This window comes from Lynx rufus, unplaced genomic scaffold (genome assembly GCF_022079265.1).
Source record: "Lynx rufus isolate CCGP_SWC_20201006 ecotype Redwood Valley unplaced genomic scaffold, mLynRuf1.p SCAF_13, whole genome shotgun sequence".
In the NCBI taxonomy this organism is placed as follows: domain Eukaryota; kingdom Metazoa; phylum Chordata; class Mammalia; order Carnivora; family Felidae; genus Lynx; species Lynx rufus.
In genome coordinates, this window is record NW_025814827.1 from 32,113,831 (window position 1) to 32,127,076 (window position 13,246).

At 42.7% G+C, this 13,246-nt stretch overlaps 1 protein-coding gene across 1 annotated transcript in view; it reads right to left on the bottom strand.

The window, feature by feature from the left end:
* Positions 1–1,708, bottom strand: part of STARD9 (StAR related lipid transfer domain containing 9) — a 122,762-nt gene extending 121,054 nt beyond the window's left edge. The window contains exon 1 of the mRNA XM_047075224.1: positions 1,630–1,708. Within this exon, the coding sequence (XP_046931180.1) occupies positions 1,630–1,676 (47 nt within the window). The 5' untranslated portion in view covers positions 1,677–1,708. The remainder of the gene's footprint in view (positions 1–1,629) is intronic.
* Between the last annotated feature and the right edge of the window lie 11,538 nt (positions 1,709–13,246).

Here is a 13,246-nt window from a genome sequence, read left to right on the forward strand (position 1 = left end):
GGGAGACACAGAATCGGAAGCAGGCTCCAGGCTCTGAGCCATCAGCCCAGAGCCTGACGTGGGGCTCGAACTCACGGACCGCGAGATCGTGACCTGGCTGAAGTCGGACGCTCAACCGACTGCGCCACCCAGGCGCCCCCCTACTTTCTTTTCTGTTCTTGTTTCTTTCCCTCATCCCATTGCTCTCCTCATTATTCTGTCAATTGTATGACTTTTCAAAACCAATCACCACCATACCAGGGACAAAAATAATCCCTGCTAGTACCAAATTTTGTTATGGGAGACAATGCATTTTTGTTTATCCTTCTGCCCAATTTGCAAGCCACCTTATGTCCTGGAAAATTTTTAAACCTCCCAAATAATTCCATTATATGTCTTATGGTCCCAAACTACATTCTGCCAGCTTTGTCTCCTCTCACTCACCTCCCTCTACACATCCTCTCCCCAAAAGGGGGTTTTCTAACAACTGAAGTCCTTTGCTCTCAGTGTTCTTTCTACACCTTCTATACCTATCAGCAAACTCTAATAGCTCTTTAAAAAACGGTACAGGGGTGGGGCCCCTGGGTGTCTCAGTTGGCTAAGCATCTGACCTCGGCTCAGGTCATGATCTCATGGTCCGTGAGTTCAAGCCCCATGTTGGGCTCTGTGCTGACAGCTCAGAGCCTGGAGCCTACTTCAGATTCTGTGTCTCCCTCTCTCTGCCCCTCACCTGCTCGCGCTCTCTCTCTCTCTCTCTCAAAAATATAAAACATTAAAAAATTAAAACACACACACACACACAGTTCAGGGGCTCCTGGTTGGCTCAGTCAGTAAAGCATGAGACTCTTGCTCTCCTGATCTCTGGGTGAGCTGGAGCCCCACATTAAAAAACGATAACAAACAAATAAAAACAATTAAAATACCAGCCCTTCCCTGGCTTTCCAAACCTAGGAGTGGAAAATCCATGAAAAAGGGAAGAAATTATGTCGCCTGATATGGGATGCCTCAAGAGCTGAGAGATGATGGATCTGATTAGCCCATGAGGAAATAAGCACTGACGACACTGAAGAAACGGGTTAGAATAACTTCCTTCTACTACCCAGTTCTGCTACCGCGCATGGGATGAAACCGCGCTCTCCTTGGGCCTCAATTTCCCTCTCACGCTTTACAATCTGGCTCTCTCCTCATCTGTGCAGAGAAACCAATGTGCGCTCAGGAGCACACACAATTCTGCCTCAGCCCCCGCAGGTACTCCAGAGCCACCAAGAAGAGAAGGAAGACACTGCCCATTCCTCTCCCCGGGTACTTTCCCAGCCCTTCTCAGCGAACTCAGTGAGAAAGGCCCAATCAACCCATGCATCAAGACTTGAGCCGTGGTCCCCCAAAACTCCTGCTCACAGGACTCCAGGGACACGGACACAGCGCAGCCCACCGCTGACGCAATCCAGTAAGCACTATACCCCAGGACGAGACCCGAAAGTTCTAACCGAAACTTTGTCCCGCCAGGCTTTTAGGGTTTCCGGACCCTGGCCCCTTGGGCCACTTTGTGTCTGACTTCTCCGCGCCAGAATCACTTGAGCGAGAGGCGGGGACCTCGCCCTCCTCTCAGTTCATATGACGCCTCAGGAGCCCCCTCCCTTCCAGACTCACCTCTTGCTGAGAGGTCGGACCCTCACGGCCACCCGCACGTTCGCCATCCCTCGGCCTCAGCCCAAGCCTAGCAGGTCCGCCCAGCCGCAGCATCCCCAGCCCAACCCCAATTCCAGCCCCGCCCGCCCCACGCGCCTCACGGGACGGCCCCGCCCAATCGCGCGCAGTGAGCCCGCGAGGGTAGAGCCTGCGGAGCCTCAGCCAATCGTGAGTCCGGTGGGCGGGAGGTCGCCCGGCCCGGCCTGCCAAGCCCGCCTGGCTCCGCCCCGCCTCGCCCCGCCCACGCACCGCCCAACACAGCCCCGCCCAAGGGCGAATCTGTTCGACGAGGGCGAGGCCTGCCGCGTCTCAGCCAATCCTGAGCCATACAGGCCAGGCCCCACCTACCAGGAATTAGCTTTTGTTCTCGGACAGTGCTGTACAGAGTCAAGTAAACACGTTTAAGTTTCGGTTAACACCGACAGTTTACAACGAAATTTGCTAAATACTTGTAATCGCTGCGTTGCCCTGAGCTGTCAATTCTGTGCTTAAATTTTAGGGGCAGAAATGAAATGGCGAACAGTTCCCAGCGACATTTGCAGTTCCTAGCGAAGAACAGTGCTCTTGAAGAAGCACCCGGAGTGTGAAGTTTACAGTGCTAGTTGGCAAGCTTCTCTAGATTGTGATGGAACTTCGTGGCCACTCTGACAGTGTTTGTGATCGTGGAAAGAATGCTGTCAGTCCGAAATGGTTCATTAGTTCATCCAAGAAATAACTTGAATACCTACCAAGAGTCAGGTGCTCCGGTTCTTGCGGATACAGTCCCAGCTTTCGTGGAACTTAGAATCTACAGGGAAAGGAAAAGAGACAAATTATATAATTTGTCAGATGGAGCTGACTGCAATTTTTTTTTAAGCAGGGAAATGGTTTTGGGGTATGTAGAGGGAAAGGTACTTATATTATACAGGATCTTAAGGAAAGGCCTCACTGATAAGGTGACACTTAACTAGATTTGAAGAAAAGGAGGGGGCCATTCAAGTATTCATTTATTTAATAAATATTTTCTAAGCAAGCACCTATTATAACAGGCTTTGTTCTAAGTAGGAAGGATATAAGCAGTGAAGAAAACAGGCAAACCTCTGACCTCATGGAGCTTGGTGAGAGAAATTACCAATAAGCAAAACAATTTAAAATGTATATCAGAGATGTAAAATATGCATAAAGACAAAATATAAAGCAGAAGAGGAGATAGAAGAAAGTGAGTAGAGAAGGTGTTGAAATTTCAGATATGGCCAGGGAAGTATTTGCTGAGAAAGTGACATGAGAAAAATCTGAAGGAAAGAAAAGAATCCCGCTGTTATCTTGAAGGACAATTCCAGACACAGGGACCAGGCCAGTGTGAGGGCTCAGAACTTGGATGTAGCCTGGAACATTAGAAGGATGACAAGAAATTCAGTGGGGATAGAATGAAGTGACAGAGAGGGAGAGTCATAGAGGTAACATGAAACCACCATAAACTCTTTGAATTTTATTCTGGGTGAATTGGAAAACAATTGGAAAGTTTTAAGGAGAAAGCAAAATTATATGATTTATATCTTTAAAGGATTGCTCTGGCTGTTGTTTTGAGACTAGGCTGAGGAATGGGGAATGAGGAAAGCCCAACAGAGACCAGTTAGGAAGCTCTTTTAGTACTTCATGGTGATGTCAGGCATTTTGCAATAGCAGTTTACCTTTCCAGTCTCCTCTTTCTCATCTGTTTGAAAGTATTCTTCCCTAGAGTATTAGGACACAATTCAGATTCACCTGGAACCCTAGTCTTCTGAATGGCTTCTCTACTCACTGTGCTTTGCAGTGAAAATAATCACTGTTAGGAAAACCAGTATTGAGGTTCTTCAAAAAATTAAAAATAGAAATACCAAAGATCCCACTTCTGGGTAAAAATGGAAATGAAATGAAATCAGTATCTTGAAAATATACCTGCACCCGCAAGTTCATTGCAGCATTATTCACAATTAGCCAAGACATGGAAACAATTTAAATGTGCACCAAAAGATGGATAAAGAGGGGTATCTGCATGGCTCAGTCGGTTGAGCATCTGACTCTTAGTTTTGGCTCAGTCGTGATCCCAGAGTTGTGGGATTGAGAGAGATTCTCTCTCTCTCTCTCTCTCTCTCTCTCTCTGCCTCTCTCCCCTGCTCATGCTCTCTCTCTCTCTTTAAGAGAAGAAGAAGAAGAAGAAGAAGAAGAAGAAGAAGAAGAAGAAGAAGAAGATGACGACGACAGGGACACCTGGATGGCTCAGTTGGGTAAGTGGCTGACTTCAGCTCAGGTCATGATCTCACAGCTCATGAGTTCAAGTCCTGCTCCAGGCTTGGTTCTGACAGCCTGGAGCCTGCTTTGAATTCTGTGTCTCCCTCTCTCTCTGCCCCTCCCCAGCTTGCACTCTGTCTCTGTCTCTCTCAAAAATAAATAAACATAAAAAAAAGTTTTTTAAAGATGGATGGATAAAGAAAATACAGTGTATGTGTGTGTGTGTGTATGTGTGTGTGATGGAAAATTAATCAGCCATTTAAAAAAAAGGAAATCCTGGGGCGCCTGGGTGGCTCAGTCGGTTGAGTGTCCGACTTCGACTCAGGTCATGATCTCTCAGTCCGTGAGTTCGAGCCCCGCATCAGGCTCTGTGCTGACAGCTCAGAGCCTGGAGCCTGCTTCGGATTCCGTATCTCCCTCTCTCTGCCCCTTCCCCGCTCATGCTCTGTCTCTCTCTGTCTGTCAAAAATGAATAAACATAAAATGAAATAAAATAAAACAAAAGTAAAATAAAAACGTTTATTAAAAAAATAATAAAAAAATAAAACAAAAAACAAAAAAAGGAAATCCTGCCATTTGTGACAACACAGATGGGCATTATTCTAGGCAGAATAACTCAGAGAAAGATAAATCGTGTATGATCTCACTTTCATGTGGAATCTTAAAAAGCAAAACTTATTGAAACAGATTGGTGGTACCAGGGCTGGGGGTGGGAAAATGAGAATATGTTGGTCAAAGGGTACAAACTTCCAGATAGAAGTTCTGGGGATCTAATGTACAGTATAGTGACTATAGTTAACAATACTGTATTGTATACTTGAAAGTTGCTAGGACAGGCACCTAGCTGACTCAGTTGGTGGGTCATGTGACTCTTGATCTCAGGGTTGTGAGTTCCAGTCCCATGTTGGGGGTAGAGATTACTTAGAAAGAAGGAAAGAAAGAAAGAGAAAGAAAGAATGAAAGAAAGAAAGAAAGAGAAGAAAGAGAAAAAAGAAAGTTGCTAAGAGAATAAAATTTTATTTTACTTTAATTTTAGAGAGAGAGGAAGAAAGAGCACAAGTTGGGCAGAAGGGCAGAGGGTGAGAGAGAGAGAGAATCTTAAGCAGGCTCCACGCTCAGCATGGAGCCCAACATAGGGCTCCATTGCACAACTGAGATCATGACCTGAGACGAAACCAAGAGTCAGAGGCTTAATCAACTGAGCCACCCAGGCACCCTGAGAATAAATCTTAAGTGTTCTTACCACCACACACAAAAATAGTAATTATATGATAATATATATGGATATATTAACCAACCTTATTGTGGTAATCATTTCACAATGTAAATATGTTGTACACCTTAAACTTGCACAGTGTTAAATATGAATTGTATCCCAATAAATCTGAAAAAAGTATTGTTTTGTTAATATATTTCTATTTTCAGATTGGAGAAGTTGGCCTAATAATATTCTGTACTTTAAAAATTGTGTATAGTCGGGGCGCCTGGGTGGCTCAGTTGGTTAAGCGGCTGACTTCAGCTCAGGTCATGACCTCATGGTTTGTGAGTTCGAGCCCCGCGTCGGGCTCTGTGCTGACAGCTCAGAGCCTGGAGCCTGCTTCAGATTCTGTGTCTCCCTCTCTCTCTATCCCTCCCCCGCTCACACTATCTTTCTCTCTCTCTCAAAAATAAACATTAAAACAATTAAAAAAAATTGTGTATAGTCATAAATATTTCGATCTGGATTTTTAAAAGATAAGGACACTTTTTAAAGTTTATTTATTTTTAAGAGAGAAAGATAGCTAGCAGGAGGGGGGCAGAGAGAGAGAGAGTGAGAATCCCAAGCAGGCTCTGTGCCATCAGCATGGGTGCCCCAAATGGGGCTCCAACCCATGAACCATGACATCATGACCTGAGCTGAAATCAAGAGTCGGATATCAAACCTCCTGAGCCACCCAGCTGCCCAAGAACTTCTTTCTAACATAACCAGGGACATTAGTTCCTTAATACCATAAATATTCAGAATTTAAACTTCCCTTATTGTCTCCTAAAGTTATTCTTTTTAAACAATCTCTGGAGGTGCCTGGGTGGCTCAATTGGTTAAGCATCCAACTTTGGCTCAGGTCATGATCTCACAATTTGTGAATTTGAGTCCCACATCAGGCTCTCTGCTGTCAGCATGGAACCCACTTTAGATCCTTTGTCCCCCTCTCTCTCTGGCCCTCCCCTCTCATGTTCACCCTCTCTCTCTCTCTCAAAAATAAATATTAAAAAAATTAAAACAAAACATCTTTGAGTCAGGATCCAAATAAATTGGGTTGATATGTCATTTATTTGTTTGCTTGTTTGTTGCGAGGGGGGTGGGGCAGAAAGAAAGGGAGAGAGAGAATCCCAAGCAGGCTCCATGCTCAGCGCAGAGCCTGACGTAGAGCTTGATCCCACAACCCTGGGATCATGACCTGAGCCAAAATCAAGAGTCGGACGCTCAACCAACAGAGCCACCCAAGCACCCCTGGGCTGATAGGTCTTTTAATCTTTTATTCAGTAACTTCCTTGTTGTTCTCTTTCTCCCCTGGCATTAATTTGTTTAAAAAAAAAAAAAAAAAAAGGCCATTTTTCTGTAGATTTCCCACAGACTAGATTTTCCAAATTGATCCCTATGGTGATATTCAAATGTCTTCATTGTCTGTATTTCTGTAATTGGTAGTTCAATCCAGAACCTTAGTCAAATCAATCAGCACCTGTCTTTTTTTTTTTTAATTTTTTTTAACGTTTATTTATTTTTGAGACAGAGAGAGACAGAGCATAAACGGGGGAGGGTCAGAGAGAGGGAGACACAGAATCTGAAACAGGCTCCAGGCTCTGAGCTGTCAGCACAGAGCCCGACACGGGGCTCGAACTCACGGACCGCAAAATCATGACCTGAGCTGAAGTCGGCCGCTTAACCGACTGAGCCACCCAGGCGCCCCAAGCACCTTTTCTTTTTGTGGTATTTGTAATCGCTAATGATGATCCTTTGAGCTCTCAGGTCATCAATTCACTAGGGGTTTAAATGTTCTGGACCTAATTTCCAATGTGTGTGGTGGAGTGGGGGTGCCTCCCTCCCCCCACCAAGCAATTCTCCAACACCAGCTGGGTGTCTTACAATTCAATTCAATTCTGACACTATCTCCCCAGAGATAGCAACAGATTCCAAGGGTTAGGGGCTCAGTCTCATAAGACTGCCCTCCACTTCCAATGCCAATCACAACCCCAGGTTATTATCTAGATGTGCTTCTGACCCACTGGCTACAGAATGGAGGTTCCCACAATGCCTTCCTGTATTCAATTAATTTCTAGACTGGCCTTCAGATGTTAGTCAAAGGTCCAGGTTGTTACCTATACTTCTGACATAGTGGGCATAAATCAGAAGTTCACATGAGCCCCTCCTTAGGTTCAACTAATCTGCTAGAGCAGCTCTCAAAACTCAAGAAACCCATTTACTCACTATATTATCAGTTTATTACAAAGAATATTAAAGGATACAGGTCAACAACCAGATGAAGGGATACATAGGGTGAGGTCCCAAACAAAGGAGCTTCTGTCCTCATGGAGTTCAAGACCCAGCATGGTGGCATGTGGTAAGGGTTCTGGTTCTCCAATCTGGAAAGTCTTGGAACACCATCCTTTCGGGGCTTTATGAAAGATTCATTACAAGGGCATGATTGATTAAATAACTGACTATTGGCAATTGATTTAGTTCCAGCCCTCCTTCCTCCCTAGAGTTGAGGGAGGTAGGAAAGTCCTAACCCTCTATTCACATAGTTGGTTCTCCTGGCAACCAGCCCTCATCTCTAAGTGGGGTCAAAAAGTCACCTCATTATAGGGGAGCCTGGATGGCTTAGTCAGTTAAGCATCAGACTTCAGCTCAGGTCATGATCTCACAGTTCATGAGTTTGAGCCCTGCATCAGGCTCCTTGCTGATAATGCAGACCCTGTTTGGGATTCTGTCTCTTCCTCTCCTTCTCTCTCTGGTCTTCCCCAACTCTCTGTCTCTCTCTTAAAATAGATAAATAAACTTTTAAAAAAGTCATTTGTCCTGGGGCACTTGGTTGGCTCAGACAGTTAAGCATCTAAATTTCAGGGCAGTAGCTCTAAATTTCGGGTTAGTCGGGTCAGGACTAACAGAACAGAGCCTGCTTGGGATTCTTCCTCTCTCTCTGGCCCCCCCCAACTCATGCTCACTCTCTCTCTCTCTCAAAATAAATAAACTTAAAAAAAATCACTTGGGGTGCCTGGGTGGCTTAGTTGGTTAAGCGACCAACTTTGGCTCAGGTTTGTGGTTTTTGGCTTGTGGTTTGTGAGTTCGAGCCCTGAACTGGGCTCTGTGCTGACAGGTCAGAGCTGGAGTCTGCTTCAGATTCTGTCTCCCTCTCTCTCTGCCCATCTCCTGCTTGCACTCTGTCTCTCTCTCTCAAATACAAATAAACATTAAGTTATTACAAAAATAAAAAAATTAATTAATTAATTTTAAAAATCACCTCATTACCAAACAAGTGACACCTTTAAAGGTCACATCACTTAGAAAATTCCAAGGATTTTAGGAGCTCTGTGACAGAAATGGGATGAAGACCATTATACATATTTCTTATTGTAAGTCACAATATTACAGGGTTGCAAAGTGATGATACTCTAATTTTATCATTTCTTTTTTTTTTTTTAGAGAGAGAGAGAGTGCACGAGTGTGGGAGCGGGACAAAGGGAGAGAGAGACAGAGAGAGAATCCCAAGCAGGGGCCACTCTCAGCACACAAACCCACATGGGGCTTGATCCCACAACCCTGGGATCATGACCTGAGCCAAAATCAAGAGTCAGATGCTCCACTGACTGACCCACCCAAGCACCCTTACCATTCTTCATTTATGAGTTGAAATACTTCTATACAGAGCAACTTTTCCTCATCAACTATTTGGTTACCCTGAGGTACAGTTTATTTAGCAAAGACAGGACAAATGCTTGATTGTTTCAATTACCAGTTTTCAAAATAAGTTGGTTCCCTAGCACTTCTCAAGGTGGTTAATGATTTGTTTTTATTATTTTTATATATTCATGAATTTAAGCATATTTGATTTGCTTCAGTCTATTGTACTTACTAGTATTGATAGCCAAATCATCTCAACTTTGGCCAGTGGGAGCCTCACTGACTTCTGACTCGGCTCGAGTAGTTTTTGATAGCTTCCTTTATTTCTGATATGACAAGAAGTTCCAGGTTTATTTTAAACATTTCCCACTCTATTTAAAAAAAATTTTTTTTAATGTTTATTTATTTTTGAGAGACACAGTAACAGAGTGAGAGCAGGGGAGGGGCAGAGAGAGAGGGAGACACAGAATCCAAAGCAGGCTCCAGGCGCTGGGCTATCAGCACAGAGCCCAACATGGGGCTTGAACCCACGAACTGTGAGATCATGACCTGAGCCAAAGCTGGATGCTTAACCGACTGAGCCACCCAGATGCCCCAACATTTCCCACTCTGAATGTGATGTCAGCCATTTCTTTAAGAATTTCTGATTCCTTTATGCCTCTATTATTCATTTATTTACCATTTTATTTTTATTTCTATTTTTTTATGTTTTTATTTTATTTTTGAGAGAGAGAGATAGAGTGTGAGTTGGGGAGGGGCATAGAGAAAGGGAGACACAGGATCTGAAGCAGGCTCCAGGCTCTAAGCTGTCGGCACAGAACCTAATGTGGGGCTCAAAACCAGGGACCTTGAGATCCTGACCTGAGCTGAAGTCGGACGGTTAACCAGCTGAGCCACCCAGGTGCCCCTATTTATTTTTTATTTAAAAAAGTTTTTAATTGAGGTAAAATTGACATACAACATTATATTAGTTTATCTTAGGCCACAAAACAAGTCATAATACATTTAAGAGGATATCAAGCAATGTTTTCAACCATAACAGTAAGAAACTAGAAATCAGCGGCACCTGTGTGCCTCAGTTGGTTAAGCGTCTGACTTCAGCTCAGTCAGGATCTCAAGGTTCATGAGTTTGAGCCCCGCATTGGGCTCTGTGCTGACAGCTCAGGGCCTGAAGCCTGCTTCGGATTCTGTACAGGTCTCATTCTCTCTCTGCCCCTCCCCTGCTTGTGCTCTGTCTCTCTCTCTCTCTCTGTAAAAACAGTAAATAAAAATTAAAAAAAAAAAAAGAAACTAGAAATCAAATACAAGAATAAAAACCAGAAAACTCACAAGTATGTGGAGATTAAGCAACATACTGCTGAACAAACAGTGAGTCAAAGAAAAAATCGGGGTGGCTCAGTTGTTAAGCATCTCACTTTGACTCAGGTCATGATCTCATGGCTCATGAGTGAGTTCGAGTCCCATGGGTGAACCCCACTTCTCTCTCTCTCTCTGCCCCTCACTCAATTGTGCCTTCTCTCTTTCTCAAAAAAAAAAAAAAATAAGAGGAGGAAAAAATACCATGAGACAAATGAAAATGGAAACACAACATACTAAAATTTATGGGATGCAGCAAAGCAATTTTAAGAGGGAAACTCATAGAAATAAATGCCTATCTCAAGAAACAAGAAAAATATCAAATAAATAATGTAGCTTTATACCTCAATGAACCGGAAAAAAAGGACAAAGTCCAAAGTTAAAGGAAGGCAGTAACAAATATCAGAGCAGAAATAAACAAAATAGAGACCAAAAAGACAATAGAAAAGATCAATGAAACTAAGATTTGGTTCTTTGAAAAGACAAACAAAACTGACAAACTTTTCGCTAGATTCACCAAGATAAAAAGAGAGATCAAACAAAATCAGAAATGAAAGAAGAGACATTAAAACAGATAACAGAGAAAAACAAAGGATCATAAGAGACTACTATGAATAATTATATGCTAACAAATTTGATGACCTAGGAAATAAAATAAATTCCTAGAAACATACAAACTACTTCATGAATCATGAAGAAATAGAAAATCTGAACAGACTGATTACTAATAAGGAGATTGAATCTGTAATAAAAAACCTTTTAGGGGCACTTGGCTGGCTCAGTTGCAGGAACATGTGACTCTTGATCTCTGGGTCATGAGTTTGAGCCCCACATTGGGTGTAGAAATTACCTAAATTAAAACTTAAAAACAAAGAAACAAAGAAACCTTCCAACAAACAAAAGTTCAGGACCCAGCAGCTTCACTGGTGAATTCTACCAAACATTCAAAGAATTAATACCAATCCTTCCCAAATTCTTCCAAAAAATAGAAGAGGGAACCCTCCCAAACTCATTTTACCAGGTCAGCATTACCCTAATACCAAAACCATTAGAGGATGCCATTAGAAAATTACAAGCCAGTATCCCTGATGAATATATTTTCAAAAACCCTCAACAAAATATTAGCAAACCAAACTCAAGAGTACCTTAAAAGGATTACACCCCATAATCAAATGGGATTTATTCCAGGGATTCAGGGATGGCTCAACATCTGCAAATCAATTGAAAATTAAAATCAGGGGCACCTAGGGGCACCTGGGTGTCTCATTTGGTCAAGCAGCCAATTTTGGCTCAAGTCATGATCTCACGGTTTGTGAGTTTGAGCCCCGTGTCGGGTTCTGTGCTGACAAGTCAGAGCCTGGAGCCTGCTTCAGATTCTGTGTCTCCCTCTCTCTCTGCCCCTCCCCTGCTTGTGCTCTCTCTCCATCTCTCAAAAAATAAACATTAAAAAAAAATTGTTAAAATCAGGGGCGCCTGGGTGGCTCAGTTGGTTAAGTGTCTGACTTCTGCTCAGGTCATGATTTCTCAGTTTGTGAGTTTGAGCCCCACATTGAGCTCTGAGCTATTAGTGCAGAGCTTGCTTCGGATCCTCTATCTCCTCTCTCTCTCTGCCCCCACCCCCCACTCACTCACTCATTTTCTCTCTCTAATAAAAATAAACATTTCTTAAAAAATTAAAATCATATGATCAAGGGCACCTGGCTGGCTTAGTTGGTTAAGTGTTCTACTCTTGATTTTGGCTCAGGTCATGATCTCATAGTTTGAGAAATTGAGCCCACATCTAGCTCTGCACTGACAGTGTGGAATCTGCTTGGGATTCTCTTTCCCTCTTTCTCTGCCTCTCCCCCACTCATTCATTCTCTCTCTCTCTCTCTCTCTCTCCCAAAATAAACTCAAAAAAAGTCAAATGATCATCTCAATAGATGTAGGAAAAGCATTTGACAAAATTCAACATCTGTTTATGATAAAAACTCTCAACAAAGTGCATATAGAAGGAACATACCTCAACATAATAAAGGACATATATGACAAGCCCACAGGTAACATCATACTCCACAGTAAAAAGCTGAAAGCTTTTCTCTAAGATAGGGAATAAGGCAAAGATGTCCACTCTCGCCACTTTTACTCAACATAGTATTGGAAGTCCTAGCCATAGCAACTTGGCAAGAAAAAGAAATAAAAGGCATCCAAATTGGAAAGGAAGAAGTAAAACTGTCACTAATTGCAGACGATATATTATACATAGAAAACGCTAAAGATTCCACCAAAAAAACATTAGAACCAATAAAAGAATTCAGTAAAGTTTCAGGATATAAAATCAATATATAAAAATCTGCTGCATTTCTTTTTTTTTTTTTTTTGACGTTTATTTTTGAGACAGAGAGAGACAGAGCATGAACGGGGGAGGGGCAGAGAGAGAGGGAGACACAGAATCGGAAACAGGCTCCAGGCTCTGATCCATCAGCCCAGAGCCTGATGCGGGGCTTGAACTCACGGACTGTGAGATCGTGACCTGAGCTGAAGTCGGACGCTTAACCGACTGAGCCACCCAGGCACCCCTCTGCTGCATTTCTATACACTAATAATGAACTAACAGAGAAATTAAGAAAGCAGTTCCATTTACAATTCATCAAAAAGAATAAAATGCCTGGGAATAAATTGAACAAGGAGGTGAAAGACCTATACATTGAAAACTGTAAGACATCAATAAAAGAGATTGAAAAAGACAAAGGGAAAGATATTCAGTGTTCATGATTGGAAGAATGAAGATTGTCAAAATGTTCATACTGCCCAAAACAATCCGCAGATTCAATGCCATCCTTATCAAAATTCCAATGGCATTTTTCACAGATATAGAAGAAACAGTTCTAAAATGTATATGGAGCCAGAAAATTGTCTTACAAAGCTATAGTAATCAGAACAGTACGGTAGTGGCATAAAGAGACACATGGATCAATGAAACAGTACAGAGAGCCCAGAAAAAACTGCATGCATTATAGTCAATTAATTTACTACATGAAGCCATGAGTATACAATGGGGGAAAGGACAGTATCCTAAATAAATGGTAGGAAAACTGGACAGCCACATGGCAA